Raw genomic sequence first — 20,702 nt, 5'->3', positions numbered from 1 at the left:
TTCTACTCTTGCAGTCCCTTGCAAGCTTTCCTTTATTTGCCTTCTCTGCTGCATTGTCTCTGCGCTTGGGACAATCTGATTACCCTATATATGTCCAAGCACTTAGAACAGTGCTTGGCACATAGTAGGTGCTGAACAACTACTGAAATTGTTGTTATTATTACACCTTAAGCTCTCTGATGCTCACTCTTCCCCCCCCCCCCCCCAGGCCTTATTTTCTTATCGGTCAGTTGTATTTATTGAGCACTTATTGAGCACTCGGCTACCTCACCTATGAAACAGGGATTAAAAAAAAAATGTTAATATTTGTTAAGCGCTTACTATGTGCAGAGCACTGTTCTAAGCGCTGGAGTAGACACGAGGGAGTCAGGTTATCCCACGCGGGGCTCACAGTCTTAATCCCCATTTTACAGATGAGGTAACTGAGGCCCAGAGAAGTGAAGTGACTCGCCCACAGTCACACAGCTGACAAGTGGCAGAGCTGGGATTCGAACCCATGACCTCTGGCTCCAAAGCCCGTGCCCTTTCCACTGAGCCACGCTGCTCCTCTGTGAGCCCCACGTGGGACGGGGACTGGGTCCAGGCTGATGAGCTTTGTATCTACCCCAGTGCTTAGTACAGTGCCTGGCACGGAGTAAGCCCTTAATAAATCTCACTTAGAAAAAAGTGTGTGGGCAAAGGGAGGAAAGATGTCTGCCATAGATTCCTTAAGTCGGAACTCAGATGTATTGGTCAACATGTTGAAGAAGGAAAAGAAGAAAGCCCAGGATAGACTCCATCAGAGTGGTGTTAACGGCGACAGTCTCCGACAACAAGGGACTTCCCTCTCTCCTGGGAACCTGGAGGAAAGTCCGAGCGCCGCACCGGTATTTCCCTCAAGACGATCCCCGGGCTACCGCCCTTTGGAATACGAATCTGGGTCTCTTCACCAAAAGACAGGTCAGTGAAATCTCCCGGTGCAATTCTCTCAGAAATCTCTGTGTTGACTGCAAGATCTCTTCCCTGGGTTTGCCTCCCAGAGGAGGGAATATTCGCCTGTATGGGCATCGGAACTCTTATCCTAGAACCACGTCACTTACGGTCTGGCTTCGTCTCTCATCCTGAGCTGAACAAGCCAGTGATGGAACGTGTTTCGATTTGGGTAGGATGGTTAATGCATTTAATTCCCCTCCTTTAAGGACCAGGCTTTCAAAACAGTGTCCAATTCCACCAGTTAGTTTGTGAGCATTTTTATTTCTCCCTTTCTCTCCCTTTTCTTGCTCCTTTTCAAAAAATTATGATTCTGGGATCCTGAAAGGGAGCTGAGCATTGGCGAAGCAGTACTATAATGGCTGTGGTACTTGTTAAGCACCTCGTATGTGTCAAGCACTGTACTAAGCACTGGGGTAGAGACAAGATAATCCAGTGTGACCCAATCCTTGTCCCCAGTGGGGCTCAGCATTTGAGGAGGAGGGAGGGCAGTTATTAAATCTCCATTTTACAGGTGAAGAAACTGCATCACAGAAAAGTTAAGTGACTTGCCCAAGGTCTCACGTCAGGCGAGTGGCAGTTTGGGGATTAGAACCAAGGTCCTTGCTCTTTCTGCTAGGTCACACTGCCTCACCTCTCTAATGGAGAATAAAGTCGGAGAAAAACCAGCGTCAGGAGACCTAAGTACTGAACTCTGCTCTGTCACATGCCTGCAGTGAGTTCTCGGGCGAGTCACCGAACTTTGTGCCTCAGTCTTCTCTTCTGCCAGATAGGGTTCAAATACCTGTTCCTCCTCCCCCTCAGACCGTGAGCACCGTGAGAGATGTGGATTGTGCCCTATATGATGGCACCGTCTCAATCTCAACGCTTAGCGTACTGCTTGGTACGTAGTAAACCACAGCTATCTTTACCGTGACATTTATTAATGTAAGCTGCATGGAAGGGTAAAAAAAAAGTATGAATCCCCATTGGGAGGTCAGAATGGAAAACCTGGAGCTATGCTCTGATGATCTGTTATACCGGTCAAAAATATTGGATTATAGAAATTCACTGCCACTAGCCCTTTAGCCTTTTCACTGTACTTTTAACTTTAGCCTAACATTGAACATTATTTTTTTTTTTTAATCAAAGAGGAGGACATAGCCCTTGGTGCCGTCTTGCATGTGTCGTGTAACGCTGGTATTTATTCTGACTGGGTTTATTTCTCAGTTTAACTGTGTTTCCTGATGACCCAGTAGGTTGCCGGTATGTTTCGGTGAACGCTTTACTATCTGTTAAACAGAAAGTCATTTTACATTTCCTAATGGAATAATAATGCTAGGTAAATGTTTAGTTTTATGTAATACAATATTTGATTTTATGTATTTGACTACTGGAAATGCACATCTGATGGGTTTAAATATCAGTATTCCAACGCTTTCCATCAGGGATGGCTTTTTCTTCTCTTATTTCCCCTGCGTTCTCTCCCTGCTGCTCTCCTCCTCGCCTCAAATCACTTGACTAATCTGTAGTCTCATCTGACATTTCCATTTTCCTTCTTCCTGACATTCTCCGCCTGTGCTCTGCTCTCTGCCCTTCATCCGTATTAATTCCCAAGCCAAACAGTCCTTCCTTAATGTCTTAGAATCAGCTACATGGAGCCGAGTTGTCCAACCAGAACTTAATCAGTCAATCAATAGTATTTATTGAACAATTGGAGTATGCAGAGTGTGTGCTAAGCCCTTGGGAGAATACAGTATAACAGACTTAGTAGATATGTTGCCTGCCCTGAAAGAGCTCGCAGCGTAGAGGGGAAGACAGATATTAATACAAATGAATGAATTACAGATATGTACGAGTCCTGTGGGGCTGAGGGTGGGGTGAATAAAAGTGCAAATCCAAGGTCAAGGGAGATGCAGAAGGTGGTGGAAGAAGAGGAAACGAGGGCTTAGACAGGGAAGGCTTTGAAGGTGGGGTGAGCGATCGTCTCTCGGATATGAAGGGGGAAGGCGTTCCAGGCCAGAGGCAGGGCACGGATTTGGGGGGGGTCAGTGGTGAGATAGACAAGATTGAGATACAGTGAGTGAGGTGCAGAAAGTGGCTAGAGCACGGGCCTGGGAGTCAGAAGGATCTGGATTTTAATCCCAGCTCCTCCACCTGTCTGCTGTGTGATCTTGGCCAAGTCACTTCTCTGTGCCTCAGTCACCTCATCTGTCAAATGTGGAGTAGTACTGTGAGCCCCATGTGGGACATGGACTAGTGCCCAACCTGATTATCCTCTAGCTACCCCAGCGCTTAGTAGAGTACCTGGCACTTAATAAGCTCTTAACAAATACCACTGAAAAAATACCACCTTAAAAAAAAGGCTGAAAATTTCTGATCCATCCTGATGTTATGATACAGCTGGGTTTACAGTTCTTAAAAATTTGGCTGTTTCATGGGGTAAGTTTTCCTTAGACTTAAATGGTATAAATTAAGATCCAATCCAGAATCTCTGGAAAAGGAATATGAAATTCCTTGTGCTTTATACTGTAATGGTAAACCTCACCAAATGAGTGTTTCACCTTCGTCAAAGTAATTCAAACCATGACACCATAGCATTAACATTAAATTTTTCTATCGCAAACTCTGAAATGAAATCCACTCCAAAATATGGAAGCCTGAAACATGTAACAGTGTGGCCTAGTAAATAGAGGAAGGACCTGGGAGTCAGTAGGACCTGGGTTCCAACAAGTGGTTCTCCACAACTTGTCTGTTGCGTGACCTTAGGCAAGTCACTTAACTTCACTGTGCCTCGGTTACCTCGTGTGTAAAATGGGAATGAAGACCGTGAGCCCTATGTCTCGGAGTGAAGGTGCCGGTTTGGAGCGAAGGTTCCGCCTCAGAGCGAAGGTTCAGTCCTGGACTGAAACATCCATTTCGGGGTGAAGGTTGTGCTTCGTGGTGAAGGTTCCCTGTTGGAGCAAAGGTTCTGACTCAGGGAGAAGGTTCCATCTCGGGGTGAAGGTTGGGATCAGACCAAAGTTTTCTTCTCAAACGAGGGTGCCCTCTCGGAGCGAAGGTGCCATCTCGGAGCAGAGGTTCCATCTCGGAGCAGAGGTTCCATCTCAGAGTAGAGATTCCAACTCGTAGTGAAGTTTCCATCTTTGAGTTTCCATCTTTGAGGTTTCTCTGGCACTTTCAGAGAAAAGGTTCCATTTTGGACCGAAGGATCCGTCTCAGAGCGGAGTTTCTGGTTTGGAGTGAAGGTTTCACGTTAGGGAGGAGGTTCCGACTCAGAGTGAAGATTCTGGTTCACAGTGAAGATTCTGGCTCAGAGCAAATGTTCTGTCTCACAGAGCAAAGATTCCAGAGGTTGACTATCACTTCCCTGTTGAGGTTTTCAATCAATCAGTGGGGATTATTGAGCACGTGCTGTGTGCACAGCACTATACTAAGCACTTAGAGTAAAGGAGAGAGTAGAGAAGCAGTGTGGTTCAGTGGAAAGAGCCCAGGCTTGGGAGTCAGAGGTAATGGGTTCTAATTTCGGCTCCGCCGCTTGGCAGCTGTATGACTTTGGGCAAGTCACTTCACTTCTCTGTGCCTCAGTTACCTCATCTGTAAAATGGGGATTAAGACTGTGAGCCCCACGGGGGACAACCTGATGACCTTGTATCCCCCCCCCCCCCGCGTGCTTAGAACAGTGCTCTGCACATAGTAAGCGCTTAACAAATGTCATCATTATTATTATTATTATTGTTAAAACACGAGTTTTGTTTTGTTTTTATAATGATATTGGTAAAGCTCATACTATGTGCCAGGCACCTTACTAAGCACTGGGGTACATACAAGCTAATCAGATTAGACACAGTCCCTTTCTCACACAGGGCTCTGTCTTCACCCCCATTTTACAGATTAAGTAACCAAGGCCCAGAGAAGTGAAGTGATTCGCCCAGCGTCACAGAACATGCAACTGGCAGAGCCAGGATTAGAACCCAGGTCCTTTAGGCTCCCGGGCCCAATCCCTATCCACTAGTCCATGCTGCTCCTCGAATTGTCAGGCACATTCCCTCCCCGCCACGAGCTTTCCGTCTAGTGCCTCCTCCTCCAACTCCAGGACAGGACGCTTTTCTCATGGGAAGCCCAGGTTTCCTGGAGCAGCCCGAGAGATGGCAGCCAGACTCCTCACTCTCCACTGGAGCCTGCCTGGCCTCCTTCTGGCTCCCAGATCCATCAATCAATACCATTTAGTGAGCATGTACTTTGTGCAGAGCACTACACTAAGTACTTGGGCAAGTAAAGTACAACCGAACCGGCTGAATGTGGCTGACGGTAACAAATGGGTTGGATCATTTTAGGGCTCGGAGGGGCCAGATTGCTCAAAACAGCTAATCATATTTATTGAGTGCTTATTTTGTGCAGAGAACTAGCACTTAGCCCAGTGCCGGCGCTTAGAACAGCGCTCGGCACATAGCAAGCCCTTAACAAATACCATCATCATTATTATTATAATTATTATTACTAAGCTCTTGGGAGAGTACACTATAATAGCGTTGGTCTACACTTTCCCTGCCCACAGTGAGCTGACAGTCAAGAGGGGAAGCTGGACATTAATCTGAATTAAATAAATAAATTATAGATTTAGAAGGGTGTGGAACATTCCTCATGGCAGTGTGGAAAACTTTGTGTTTGTTGTGTTGTCCCTGAAGAAGAAATCTGATTGTACCCTCAGAGAAATTGCTAAAGATTTCTATGTTTAATCCTTATTTATTATATTAATGTCTGTCTCCCCCCCCCCCTGCCAGACTGTAAGCTCATTGTAAGCAGGGAATGTGTCTGTTATATTTTGTATATTGTCCCCTCCCAAGCACTTAGTACAGAGTCCTGTACACAGTAAGCACTTAATAAATACAATAACTACTACTAAATCCCCTTTCCTTTCATTTTCTCTTTCCCAAGTGTGTCAGCTCACAGAAGAATTCCCCTTCCCTGGACCAAGATATTGCTATAAAAACTTAGATGACAGTTTGTTTGGAAGAATGGGTTAAATTTTATTGAATAGAAAAATCCCTGAAAAAGAAATCATGGAAACTCTTCGTCAAGTCCATGTACAAATTAATTTAAAGGTTTTTGGAGAAAAGCCTTATATTTGAAAAGTGAGATTTGGTGTGTGTGTGTGTGTGTGTATTGTATATGCCCTCGATCGTGGCTCAGTGGAAAGAGCCCGGGCTTGGGAGTCAGAGGTCATGGGTTCGAATCCCCGATCTGCCACTTGTCAGCTGTGTGACTGTGGGCAAGTCACTTAACTTCTCTGTGCCTCAGTTCCCTCGTCTGTAAAATGGGAATGAAGACCGTGAGCCTCCCGTGGGACAACCCGATTACCCTGTATCTACCCCAGCGCTTAGAACAGTGCTCTGCACATAGTAAGCGCTTAACAAATACCAACATTATTAATATTATTATTAGTGGTGGAGCCAGACGTTAAAATAAATGGCAGATAGGAGAGGCTGCAGTGACAAATAGGACCAACCTCCAAAAGCCGTTTCATGTTGAAAGCAGTGTAGATATTCCTGACCCGTACCTGGCCCTATTTCTACATTTCCATGGGGAAGTAAGCAGGTATATTCATATATATACATAAACCTATGTATATGCGTGTATGTATTCGTGTGTGTGTGTGTGTGTGAATTACACCCCTGGGTAATATGCCTTATTTCAACATTCTTCTTTTATCAAGATTGTGAGAGGGCCTGGCACATAACAGATGCTCGGTTGTGGGCAGGGAACGTATCTCTCGACTCTGCCGCATCGTACTCTCCCAAGCGATTAGCACGTGGCCCCGCACACGGTAAGCGCTCCATGAATAGCGCTGATAGATTGAAGGGACAATCTTGCCTCCTCCTCGGTCTTTACACCGAGTCCCGCTAAAGGAGAAAAGGATTAGGGATTCGGGGTTGTTATTGTTTTTCTGCTTAAATGTCTGTCTTTGTTTTATTGAAATAATGAGAAAGCCTGTTCAACTCCTTGTTCGAAAAGGGCCATGCTGTTCTCTTTAAAATAGCAGCGGGTCTTCGTATTTTCTACGTTCCCTGACTGTGCGCTCCAAACCGTCACCTGGAAGCGTTCAGCTTCCCAATGGCCCCCAGATGACTGGCCCATCCTTTAACTCTTCAAGGGGCTTGACGCAAAGAAGCCATTTGCCCAGGTGATGGCGGAGGAGCTGTTCAGAGGCTCTAAAGCCTGCATCGCTCGGGGCTTCGTCCACATAATCAGCTCTGCCGGCCTTTGTTAGTGGAAATGATGATTAATAGCCATCGCTCGGTCAGTGGAATTTATTGAGAGCTTCGTGGGTACAGGCCAGTGTACTCAGTGCTTCTGCTAAGTAAGTGCTTGCTTTCCAGCCCTTCAAGGCACACCTCCTCCAAGAGGCCTTCCCTGGCTAAGCCCTCATTTCTTTTTCTCTCACTCTCTTCTGTGTCTCCCTGATTTGTTTCCTTTATTCACACACACCCACACCCAGCTCCATGTCACTTATGTACATACCTGTCATTTATTTTTATTAACTTCTGCCTCTCACTCTAGACTGCAGGCAGGGAATATGTCGAAGTGATACTCTGCCAAGGGCCTAGTACAGTCCTCTGCACCCAGTAAGTCCTCGATAAATACAATTGATTGATTAATTGGGAAAACAGAGCGTAATAGAGTCGGTAGACACGATTCCAGCCCACAAGGAGCTTACAGTCCTCAGAGGGGGAGCCGATCGATCAGTCAGTCAGTGGTATTTATTGAGCGCTTACTGGGTGCAGAGCACTGTACTAAGTGCTTCAGAGAGCACAGTACAACAGAGTTACTAGACACGTTCCCTGCCCGTAGTATTAATACAGTGCCTGCCAGATAGTAAGTGCTTAACAAGTACCACAATTATTATAAATTACAGAAATCTCAGTTTCCTGTGGCTGTCAAAATTTCACATTTCAGCTATAGGAAGAACTGAGTCTGAATGGGGATTATCAAGTTTTTGATAGTCATTTAGAACCAAAGAAGCAAAGTCAGGTTGCGGACACCAGACTTTGAGGCCTCTACTAACGGGACCCGTGCCTTCTCCGAAATTTGGACTCTTCTTCAAGGCACCTTAGAATGGCCCTGGAGAACCATCAGTTAAACTGAGGAAATCCCGTTTTGGCCTCTGGCGCTTTCATCCAGACCCAGTGTTTAGTATCCTTTAATCTTCCATTTGAAATGTTGAAGTCAGTTGCATTCAAGCAACTGTCATGTATTAACAAACAATAATCACCCCGTGTTACAACACAGGCATTCATCCTGGACTTGGGATTCCATCCCCACTGCTTCAGATCTGATGTTCTGGAATTCATACCCACAAAGAAGAAAGTGCTTTCAGGCCTGGTGTTGAGGTCAATAGGGAACTTATTTTGGCATAGTGTAGAAGGCCCTTGCCATTCATCGTTAAGGAAGACATGATAAAAGAAAGTGAATCAATTGCCTTGACAACCAAAAACCAGAATTCACCCATCCGATCCATCCAACAATTGTAAGGTTCCTGGATATGGACTGTGGACTCTTGACTGAAAGCTCCTGGTCGGCGGGGAACGTGTCTACCGACTCTCCACAGCGCTCGGCACCGCTCTGCGCAGAGTGAGCACCCCATCAAGCACTTAGTACAGTGCCTTGCACACAGTTAAGTGCTCAGTGAATGTGTTCGAATGAATGAATACCATCGACCGATTGATAGCATAAGAGAGATCGAGCCGTAGAAAAATAACCCGGACCTGGGCACCACTGGAATCAGAATTTCAATATTCCTCAGATAATGATAATGATGGTATTTGTTAAACACTTACTAGGTGCCTAGCACTGTTCTAAGCACCAGGGTAGATAGAAGGTTATCAATTTGGACAGAGTCCCTGCCCCCCATGCGGTTCACAGTCTAGGAACGAGCGGGATTTAATCCTCATTTTACAGCTGAGGAAACCGAGGTGGTGAGAAGGGAAGCGACTTGCCCAAGGTCACACGGCAGACAAGTGGCAGTGTCAGGATTAGAACCCTGGCCCTCTGACTTCCAGGCCTGTGCTCTTTCCACTAGGCCATGCTGCTTCAGCCGCTTCAGTGTCACAATGCAAGGGAAGGAGGAGAGAAGGGCAACTACACTGGCCTGCAAGATTCATTCATTTAATGGTATTTATTGAGCACTGACTTTGTGCAGAGCTGTGTACTGAGTACAATATAACCATAAACTGACACATTCCGTGCTCGTGGGGTGACTTCTTGCACCCCCCACATCCTGAAACACAGAACCTTTCCAGGCCATAATGTCACTCTCCCCTTCTAAGGACTTCAAAGACTAAAGGAAATGACTTTTTTTTTGCTTCAGGCCTGCAATACTGATCCTCAGCCCCTTGCATGTGACTAAGATGCTGTTTCTGGATATGTATTTTAGAAATAGCAGAAACTAGTTGCAGCAGCTGAGGGTAAATCAGTTCTCCCTCCAACTTCGACCATGAGCCCCACGTGGGACAGGGACTGTGTCCGACCCGATTAGCTTGGATCTACCCCAGGGCTTAGAACAAGGCTTCACACAGAGCCAGTGCTTAACACATATCATTAAATTTAAAAAAGTGGTTCAGTTGAGCAGTGCCATAAATACGATCGAATGAATGCTTCTTACATAGGGCTCCATGAAATCGCCACAGCTGCAGACACTGTTCACGTGGTTTAAGGGAAAGAGCAAGGGCTTGAGAGTCAGAGGTTGTAGATTCTAATCCTGCCTCCACCACTTATCAGCTGTGTGACTTGGGGCAAGTCATTTAACTTCTCTGCACTTCAGTTACCTCATCTGTAGTATGGGGATTAAGACTGTTAGCCTCACGTGGGACAACGTGATTACTTTGTATCTACCCCAGCTCTTAGAACAGTGCTTGACACATAATAATAATAATAATAATAATGTTGGTATTTGTTAAGCGCTTACTCTGTGCCGAGCACTGTTCTGAGCGCTGGGGGAGATACAGGGTAATTAGATCGCCCCACGTGAGGCTCACAGTCTTCGTCCCCATTTTACAGATGAGGGAACTGAGGCCCAGAGAAGTCAAGCGACTTGCCCACAGTCACACAGCTGACAAGTGGTAGAGCGGGAATTCGAACCCATGACCTCTGACTCCAAAGCCCGTGCTCTTTCCACTGAGCCATGCTGCTTACATAGTAAGGGCTTAACAAATACTATCGCTATCGTTCCCCTCTTCTGGACTGTCAGCCCATTATTGGGTAGGGTTTGTCTCTATTTGTTGCTTCATTGCACTTTCCAAGCGCTTAGTACAGTGCTCTGCACACAGTAAGCACTCAATACAGATGATTGAATGAATGAATATCTCACTGTCGGTAACATCATATAAGCTCCAGGTAGGCAGGGATCAAGTTTACAAACACTGTTATATTGTTCTCTCCCAAGAGCTTAGTACAGTGCTCTGCACACAGTGCTCAATAAATACCGGTGATTGGTTGATCATCTTATAGGATGGCTAGGTACTCAAGAGGAATGCACCAACTCCTGCCAGTAGAGATTAGAATCATGCCCGGTTCTTCAGATGCCATCGAGTCATTTCCAACCCTCCTCTTCAGAACGTCCCGTCTTCTGACATAAAGTCATTCTGATACGTGCATCCCTAGAGTTTTCTTAGTTAAAGATAAGGAAGCGGTTTGCCATCGCCTTCTTCTGCGCGGTGGAAACTTGAATCTCTGCCATTGTCTTTGATCAACGTTTCTGTCACTTGATCATCCGCCTCTGCCTCTTTCCCGTGCCGCCCCTGGCCAGGACAGGTGAGTCGGCTTCGTCTGACTTCGGCTTAGACCTTTTCATCATGGGTAGCTTTATATAGCACAACTCTAAGCTTCATCAGCAAACACAAATTCTCCTGCGGCAATAAGGTGTCGATTCATAGAAGAGCGTGCTCTGTTAGCCAAAGACATATTTAAAGGGTGGATCGACTCCCCCTTATTTTACGGAACCGTTCTGTTTTCCAGAAGTGCTTCTTACCGCCTTAATAATAATAATGGTATTTGTTAAGCGCTTACTATGTGACACACTGTCCTAAGCACTGGTACAAGGTAATCGGGTTGTCCCAAGGGGGGCTCACAGTCTTAATCCCCATTTTACAGATGAGGGAACTGAGGCAAAGAGAAGTTGTGACTTTCCCAGAGTCTCACCCCTGATTAGTGTCGGACAGGATTGGAACCCACGACCTCTGACTCCCAAGCTCGCGCACTTTCCGAAAAGCCATGCCGCTCCTCAAGAGCTCTTAAAGAGAGCTTTTCATCGGATATTTTTAACTGGAACGTTTTAGATCGGTGAAATTTAGATTGGTGAAAATGGTTCCTCTGGGTCCGAGGCATTTGGATGCTGTATATCGACCTTAGCTCCTCTGGCAGACTGTAAGCTCCTTGTGGGCAGAGATCATGTCTATAAGCTCTAATGCGTAGTGCGTTCTCAAGTCCCAGCACACAGTAAGCACTCAATAAATGTCATTGGTTGATTGGGAGATTGATTGACCGGAGATTTCCAAAGATTCCTGCCCATGAATAGACAAAGGATAGTGGCAGGTGCGTAGGAAACGACCCTCATTCAAAGCAGACAGGTCCACCTCCCACTTTTCCTAAAACAAAAAAGCTTTCCCCAGTTAAAGGAAGGAGCCGTGGAGCTGAGACATGACGGTAAAGAGAGTAAATTTAGAAATCGGTTAGAAAATTGACAGGTATTTGGCAGGTCAAGCGCGGATCAGGGAGCAGATATTTCAGCAAAGGGGGGTATAATGAGGTTCTTCAAAAAGTACAAAGTATGGAGGGGAAGGAGCAAGGAGGGGATTGGTGAAGGAAGGGGAAATAGAGGCGGGACCTGGAAGTTCCAACTTTCGTCATAATTCATCAGACACACTGGTGAGAATGAGGATCTGATCAGTTTAGTTTGGATCCGTATCAAGTTGGATCGATAATAATTCACTTGTATCATCGTGCAGCAGATGTTCTTCGTACTTGTAAAAAATCATCTATTCCTTTTTTTAAAAAAACAAAACCCTGCTAAACTATAAAAATATGTGTTCCTGTTTCTAGACATAATGGGCTTGATAAAGATGTGAGAAATACCTTATGTCTGAGCAAAGAGAACTCAATTCACAAGAACTCAAAGTTCATGAAATCCATTCCTCATAATTGAAATATTTTCCATACCTCGTTCGGTTTCATATGAATTCAATGTTCATTATATGGAGGGTTTTTCATATATTTTAACAACTTAGTGGGCTCAATAACTTTCCCTTTCCAACTGAGGTTTTCAGAGAATCTGGTATAGTATAGGTCTGTTTCATCACAGACAATTTAACATAAACAACATTGTTGAGCCTTTACATGGTTTATTCACTTTAATCATCGGTGAAAACAATGTTGGTTTTCCATCATTAATCAAATTTTGATGCTCACATTAATGTGATGTCATTTTCCATTTGTCCAGTCATTCCTGTGACCTGAAAATGATTAGACCAAAGAACCAGGAAAATCATCTATAGAAAGAAAATTTTGGGTTCGAATGATTATTTTTGGAACGTTTCCTCGAGTGGTTTCAGAAGAGAGATCAACCAAATGTGTTTCATTAAGTCTTTTTGCCATGTGGATATTACATGTGACTTTGTACATGTTTGTTCTCAAGGAAAGCATAGCTAGGCGACTCTTGAAGTCTGAATAACTTTATATCCTTATATTTTACTATTATTCTGAATACCAGGACTTCAAAAAAAAAATCGCTGTATAAATTTTAATCGCGTGCATAATGGGTATGTTAAGAAACACGTTCAAATGTTTCTTTTTAATCATTCTTTTAACCAGTCTCTTTAATCTCACGTGCTCTTCATCAGTCTCTATGAAACAGTAGGAAGTCATCCCAGGACAGAAGCAAAGAGCGCGGATTGGAAATTCAAAACCCTTTACCCTTTGCTTCCAACAGGAAAAAATATTTTTTGAGAATGGTGTGAAAGATTAGAGGGCCTTCACTTTGTCTCATCTTCTCCAACAAGCCTAGGATGGCCAGGCCTGCCTAAGTGAGCAACCTCTCTCTATCAATCGATGGTATTTATGGAGCACTTACTGCAGCTAGAGCACTATTACTAAGCATTTGACAGAGTACAATAGAGTAGGTGGACTCAATCTCTTCCTTCGAAAATCTATAACTCTTAGATTAAGGGATTGGGAAAAAGGGGAGGGTAGAGGGAAGAAGGTAGAGGGAAAGAGGGTCAGGAAAGGGTAGAGGAGGGGAGTGGAGAGAGAAAAATAGAAGGGGAAAGAAAGGACGGTTGCTTCAGAAAGCACCATTTAAAACTGGAATCCATTTTGCTTCGGCTCAGGGCACATCAGCGGAAGAGCGGTGGTCATCATTTCCACTTGGAGTGGGGGCCTGGGGTCTTGGGTTCAAGAACTTCTGTGGCAGCACAGTGCACTCATCCCCTTCAGACCCAGATGCTAGAACAGACCCCAAGCCCCCTCGGGTCTAGAGGGAGAGTGTCGGCCACTTTCTAACTCCCCGGAGTTCAGGTGGAGGATTATTCGTTCATTCAGTCGTATTTATTGAGCACTTACTGTGTGCGGCGCACTCTACTGAGCACTTGGGAGAGTACAATACAAGAATAAACAGACATTCCACAACGAACCTATGGCCCTGGACCTGTGGGACATCCTGCCTTTTTCCCTTTTTGTGGTTTGGTTTTGTTTTGTTTTTAATAGTATTTGTTCAGCGCTAACTTTGTGCCAGGGGCTGTACTAAGCACTGGGGTAGATCCGAGATAATCAGGTGGGACACAGTCCCTGCTCCACACTGGGCTCACGGTCTTCATCCCCATTTTACAGATGAGGGAACTGAGGGGCAGAGAAGTGAAGTGACGTGCCTGAGGTCACGCAGCAGACAAGTGGCGGAGATGGGATTAGAACGCAGGTTTTTCTGACTCCCAGGCCGGGGCTCTTTCTATTAAGCCGCACTCCTCCTCATGTTGCCCTTGCTCCACTTGACCTCATCACTCCACTCCACAACCCTACGTTCTTCTTCTCCCCGACCTGAGTCGGGAGGGAGATATTTGCTAACGCAGGCGGTCAGCCGTCTGGTTGTTCTTAAGTGGCAAGACCCAGGTATGTCTGGGCTTTTCGAGACGCAGATGGGTCCCAAGAGGCCAAAATGGGAGATGAGAAAGGGCTTTCCATTGTCCCGCCGAAACTGGGGCATCTGGTCCCCTTAACCATGTGGTTCTCGAGGTTTCCCCAGTTTCTTCACCCAGGTATGTCTCCCCCTCTAGACTGTAAGCTCGTTAATCAGTCAATCTGTAGTATTTATTGAGCACTCACTATGTGCAGAGCACTGGACTAAGCACTTGGCAGAGTACGATGTAACAGAATGAGCAGCGTGGCTTAGTGGAAAGAGCCCGGGCTTGGGAGTCAGAGGACGTGGGTTCTAATCCCAGCTCTGCCACTTGTCAGGCATGTGACCTCGAGCAAGGCATTTAACTTTTCTGTGCCTCAGTTACCTCATCTGTAAAATGAGATTGACTGTGAGCCCCAAGTGGGACAACCTGATTACCTTGTATCTATCCCAGCACGTGGAACAATGCTTTGCACGTACTAAGCACTTAACAAATACCAGAACTATTATTATTATCATTATATGAGCAGACATGTTCCCTGCCCATAATGAATTTACAGCCTACAGTGGGAGACAGACATTAATATGAATAAATACAAGTTTTGAATATATATAAATTTAAAATAGGATATATAATTTGAAGAGATATGGGTAGGGAATGTATCTACCGACTCTATTAGCTTGTACTCTCCCAAGAGCTTAGTACAGTGCTCTGCCATCAGTAAGTGCTCAATAAATACCGTTGGTTGATTAATATGTCCAACCGGGAAGATTTTGTAGCCGCTTATTGCCTTCTATTCAGTCTTTGCTCTAGTCCCGGTCCGGGCCTGATTCCTGATCCAAGACTGGTCCAGTCTCCTGCAAAGTCATCCATGAGGAAAAACTTATTTTCCTGGCCCCTCAGATATTAGTACCTCTTTTATATTGGGACTTAGTCTACTATAGGGGGAATCATTAAAAATATCTGTGTTATAATACATAGAGAAATCATTAAAATCTAGTTTGTGTGAGAGTGCATCTGTAACCAATATAAACTCTGGAGAAAGCTCGTTATCTCTAGCAGAGTTTTAAAAAGAATTATGGTCCGTTCATCGTCATGCTACCCCACTGACTCTCCTCAGACCAATCACTTGGCTTCAGGCTTCTCATCAGGAAAACAGGCCCAATAACTCCTTTTTCCTTCCCATCACCACTCCGCTGGCATATTACGAAGCCGAATGAGATCCCGTATAAAGGGACCTTCTTTATGGAAAAGTGGTCTCTCAATGCATCCGAATCTCTAAGTTCTTTTTTATTTTCTTGGTATTTGTTAAGCGCTTACTATGTATCAGGCACTGTACTAAGCGCTGGGGTAGATACAGGCTGATCAGGTTGGCCCCAGGCCGTCTCTCACACGGGGCTCACAGTCTTAATCCTCATTTTACAGACGAGGTAGCTAGGCACAGAGAAGTTAAGTGTCTTCCCAGCAGGTACGTAGCGGAGGCAGGATTAGAACCCCGGGTCCTCTGATTCCCAGATCTCTTCTCTTTCCCCTAGGCCACATGGCTTCTCACAATTTCTTGGTACGATTACCACTCACAGAATCTTGAGAGAGTCCAAATAGCAGAAGCAGCTGCATCATATACTTCTTTCGGCTCCTCGCTAGACGCGGCTAATAACAGCGGGGTTAAACTATTTATATTCAGGCCTCTCAAGTTGAAAAATATTCCAGTTTACTTGCTGCGAGATCTGTTATTCTTGGATCTTGCACCTCTCTTTTGAGTGGGAATCACGGGTAGTATTCAAACTCTAATTTTCAGTGGTATTTGTTCAACACGCTGGAGTAGATACGAGCAAATCAGGTTACTCACAGTCCATGTCCCACGTGGGGCTCGTGGTCTTCATCCCCATTGGAACTGAAGCACAGAGGAAGTGAAATGACTTGCCCAAGGTCTCACAGCAGACACGTGGCGGAGTCAGGATTAGAACCCAGCTCCTCTGACCCTCGGGACCATGCTCTATCCAGTAGTCCACGCTGCTTCAGTAAGTCAGCAGCACTGTGCTATCTGTTTATATTGGAACACATCCTACAGCTGACAGTTTGGCAGCCTGGCCCTTGCCAAGGAAGAACTTACACAAATTGCTTAAGAAAGTCAATTAAAGTGAACAGTCGAAGATTTTTAGTGGAATTTAATTCTTCTGCCCCTTCGAGACATTCTATTCGGCTTCCTGCTATCTGCAGAAGAGCCAGCCTTTTTGGAAGAAGGAAGTCATAGAAGTATCAAGACGCAAAACTAAAGCTTAGCTGTTTTAGACTCTCATTCGTGGATGGGGATGTATTTCTTAAATGTGAAGAAGCCGTCAGTATATCAAAATAATTGAAGATTTAGATAGGATATCCGGAAAATGTAAAGAATTACTGGGTTAGAACCATATGTTTATGCAGGCTTTGAGTTTTTAAATCACCCTTAGTAAATGAGCTGGATTTATAGTTGTTGTGAGTGTAGTATGAACACTATATTCGCTATTAAGTTTCTTCTCCTGATTTTAAAACTCTTTTCTTTTTCAATGCAGTTGTCTCAGGAAAGGCAAAATAAATTTATCCTAATAAAGAATGTACTTTAAAATAGGATTCTCCCAAGCTAATTTTGATTCTCCTGTTTCTGACCCCTTGGTTGTCCGTCAGTCGATCGCATTTATTGAGCCCTTGCTGGGTACAGAACACTGTACTAAGCACTTGGCACTCCCTACATATTCAAGTCCTTGAGGACACAGCTCTGTCCACCTCCAGCATCCCCCCATATCCTGAAATTCCATCTCCAGGAAAAATTCCCCCATTTATGTCCACCATCCTAAATTTGACTCCTCAACAGCTACCCTAATTACATTATATAAAAATATATATTGACTTTATACTATATTATGATATATACTGATTTTAATACTCTATTCACTTGTTTGCCCATCTGTTCAACTTTCCATACTCTTGCTATTACCAGTTGTTTCTTTATTCTTCCTCATGTCCACTATTTCTAAATTATTTGTCTCTGCCTACCTCCTCTATTTGATTGTAAGTTCCCTGAGGACAGGGACCATATTGCTTAAATCTCTTAATACAGTACTGAAAAAATAGTATTGCTTAATTGTTTACTTTTTACTTTAACTTGTCCCTATCCCAGGGCTTAGAACAGTGTTTGACACATCTTCATTCATTCAATCATATTTATTGAGTGAATACTGTGTGCAAAGCACTGTACTAAGTGCTTGGGAGCGCAGAATACAACAACAAACAGACACATCCCCTGCCCACAAGGAGCTCACAGTCTAGAGTAACTACTTCACAAATACCATGTAAATGAGAATAGATAGAAAAAAGATGGGGATTAATGCAAATACATTTAAAGGCAAAAGGAAGAGAAAGATTGAAGAGTTGGTATCTAGAAGGGAGAAGAGGAGAAATTCAGGGAAACCAATCCCGGTGAAAATTACTGAACAGAGATGAGGAAAAGAAAGCAGGAAAAGTGCATCTATCCAATCTGAGTGATGGGTTTGTGCACTGCTAACATTCACCGAAGATAAATCCGTCAGTCGTACTTATCGAGCGCTTAGGGTGTGCAGAGCACTATAGTAAGCTCTTGGGAGAGTACGATATCACAAGATAAGATGTCGCATATGTCCAAGTCCTGGGTAAAGATTTCTTAGAGTTTAGCAGGTAGCCTTCTATACTATCAGCCCGTTGTGCACAGGGGATGTGTCTACCCACTCTGTTGTATTCTGCACTCCCAAGCACTTAATACGGTTAGTGCTCAATAAGTACCTAGGATTGATAGCCTGTGGATCATGAATCCCAGCCCTGGAGCAGCCAGTACATACATAGCCTCTTCGACCCAGCCTTCCCCACTCACAGCCGAATAGATGCTTGTTGGCCAAGACTCCCTCTAGACTGTAACCTCATTGTGGGCACGGAATGTATCTGTTTATTGTTGTGTTGTACTCTCCCATGTGCTTAGTACAGTGCTCTGCACACGGTGAGTGCTCAGTAAATAAGATTGACTGACCGGCTCTTGCTCCTTCGTGCCATGTGCAGCGCTGAGGTCCAGCCGCCCCTCAGCTTGCAAATTGGTGGAGAAGCAGCATTGCCTAGTGGATAGAGCCCGGATCTGGGAGTCAGAAGGTCATGGGTTCTAATCCGGGCTCTGCCACTTGTCTGCTGTGTGACCTTGGGCTTGGACCACTTCGCTTCTCTGGGCCTTAGAGACCTCATCTCTAAAAGGGGGATTAAGACTGTGAGCCCCATACGGGAGATGGACTGTATCCAACTGATTAGCTTATACTCACCCCAGCGCTCAGTACAGTACCTGGCACGCAGAACTTAACAAATACCACAATTATCATTATTACTTTTATTATTAATTGCTCCACCCTCGCTTTGGTAACGGAGCACTTTGGAACCATTCCTCCACTGGCAAGATCAAAGATCCGTTGCATTTGATTTTGAACGACGATGTTGAAATCACGTTTTAATTAGGATAGTTTGTTCTTTGGAGTTGGGGGCCGGGGAGAGGGGGTTCTTTAAATGCAGTTACCTCATCTGGCAAGAATGTATTCGGTCCGGACTTGGTTGGTCAGTTACCACCACCCATAGCGCTTTTTTTCCACATTTACTTCCCTTCTTTAAATAGATTTAGCTATTCTGAGGTGCTCATCACACCCCCCCCAAAGCCAGCTCTCGGTTGAGAAACTCTCCTGATGGGAAACGTCCTTTTGGAAGCTCGTTAAAGGTGCCGTTGGCCTCTCCTGGTGCTCTCCGCGTTAACCGGTTTGGAAAACTCTGGCTGCCTTTCTGTCTTTTATTGGATGCATATCCAGTTTTTAGCTCGAGCAATCACATCAAGGATCTCAGCTGTTTTGAATCAGGCAGCCTCTCAAGTCATTAACCGTATTTTCTCCATCTAAAGAGTAGTTCTTTCACAGATTCTGTACCATCATATAGAGACAAGTGAAGCAAGGAGATAATTGCTTACAAGTTTCTTCCTTCAAGTGAGTGGAAGCCTCTGTTTTTTGAGAATAGGAAAATATTAGGAATTATTTACTTAGATGAATATCTGTCTCGCCTCTGGACTGAATGGTCGCTGTGAAATGGGAATGAATCTACCAACTCTGTTGTGTTGTATCCTTCCAAACCTTCAGTAGAGTGCTACACACAGTAAGTGTTCAATAAATACCGTTGATTGATTGATATGAAGACAGAATCTGTTTCTGAAAATTGGGCATATTTTCAGAATAGGGCTGAAGGTAAAAACTTCAGGTTAGAAGAAAAGAAGTTTGAGTGCAACATAAATTGCTTGTATTTTAGTTATAAACCCAGATCACCCTGTCAGTAGTTTTACATTTCCCAAACTGTGGATGAGGGAAAAGTGCATTTTTCCATTTGAAATTAACACCTTAAACGTTAACGGAAAATCACACCATCTCTTGGTTTCATGGTAGCTTTTTTTCAGAGGGCTACTCAGAGAAAGTATCCTACCAACTCCTAAGATGACTTCTTTATTGTCATCAAAAAGCATCTCAGTCAGAGAAGAAAACTGTGCTCTTTGAGTAGCAGGGAAAAGAAAATTTTCAAAAGTGAAACGCCCAAGTGTTAGTTTCGGAACGATGAGGAAACGAACAAAAAATGTGTTCAGACTAGAGGGAAAAAGCTGACATATGGGGCTAGAGGTGTTTTTAACAGACCCGAAATAAGTTCCAAAGTGAATGACTACATGTCATTGTGCTAGCAGTCCAAACAATTTACATAGATGAATAGATGATGGATAATAAGAAGAATGACGATGATGAGTAGTAAAAATGTCATCGGGTCACACACAATAATAGTAAATAATACCAATGTATTTCATAGCACTGTCGGTTTTCATACGTGTATGGTCTCTGAAATTAAAGGACCCTGATTTTCAGAGGTGATTACTAGTCACGTGATGCATTTGGGCATATTTTTCAGTCGGTGCTCTGTGTAATTTCTTGAAGTCCTTCTGAATCGTTGGTGAATTTGTGTTTTCTTTTTAATTCTTTCTTAAGGCAGATATCCCGATTATCAGAATAACAGACATAGAATCTCTGCCCCAAGTCCTGGAGAACTGCCTGGAACATCAGCAGACTCTTTAAGTGCTTAGGACCTTAATTTTAGGGTCAAAGCTCAGATTCCTTTCAGCTGCTTGTAATGGATCTGTTTAAACCTGCTTTGCATCAGTGGGGTTTTAAATGGTTATCGTGAATGAGAGACCATTTATAAATGCTAAAAAAGAAAAATTGACATTTCAAACCAAGACATAACCTAATCTGGTGACTCACACCGTGATGCATCAGGTGGGGAATCTTGAAAAAAAAAACCCGCTGTTTCCTTGCAAATGCAGCTGCCTAAATCAAACTGTGAGCCAGAAGGCGCATGTGTGATAGAGACAGAGAGAGAGATGTGGAGGATGAAAACATATAGGAGAGAAAGTGGTGAACAATAATGTGTCCAATGTGGAAAACACTCTTGTATTTGGCAGAACGAAATGGTATTTGCCAGTGCAGTTAATTTTATTTAATTATCCCAGGTCCGTGCTCTTTCCAC

At 44.3% G+C, this 20,702-nt stretch overlaps 1 protein-coding gene across 5 annotated transcripts in view; it reads left to right on the top strand.

Moving 5' to 3' along the window:
- Positions 1-20,702, top strand: part of KIF6 (kinesin family member 6) — a 208,935-nt gene that overhangs the window by 94,430 nt on the left and 93,803 nt on the right. For all 5 annotated transcript variants that reach the window (XM_029046860.2, XM_029046859.2, XM_029046864.2 and 2 more), the window contains one exon: positions 724-939. In XM_029046860.2, the coding sequence (XP_028902693.1) occupies positions 724-939 (216 nt within the window). The remainder of the gene's footprint in view (positions 1-723; positions 940-20,702) is intronic.

Source organism: Ornithorhynchus anatinus, chromosome 19 (genome assembly GCF_004115215.2).
Source record: "Ornithorhynchus anatinus isolate Pmale09 chromosome 19, mOrnAna1.pri.v4, whole genome shotgun sequence".
NCBI lineage: Eukaryota > Metazoa > Chordata > Mammalia > Monotremata > Ornithorhynchidae > Ornithorhynchus > Ornithorhynchus anatinus.
This window is presented reverse-complemented; position numbering and strand designations above follow the sequence as displayed.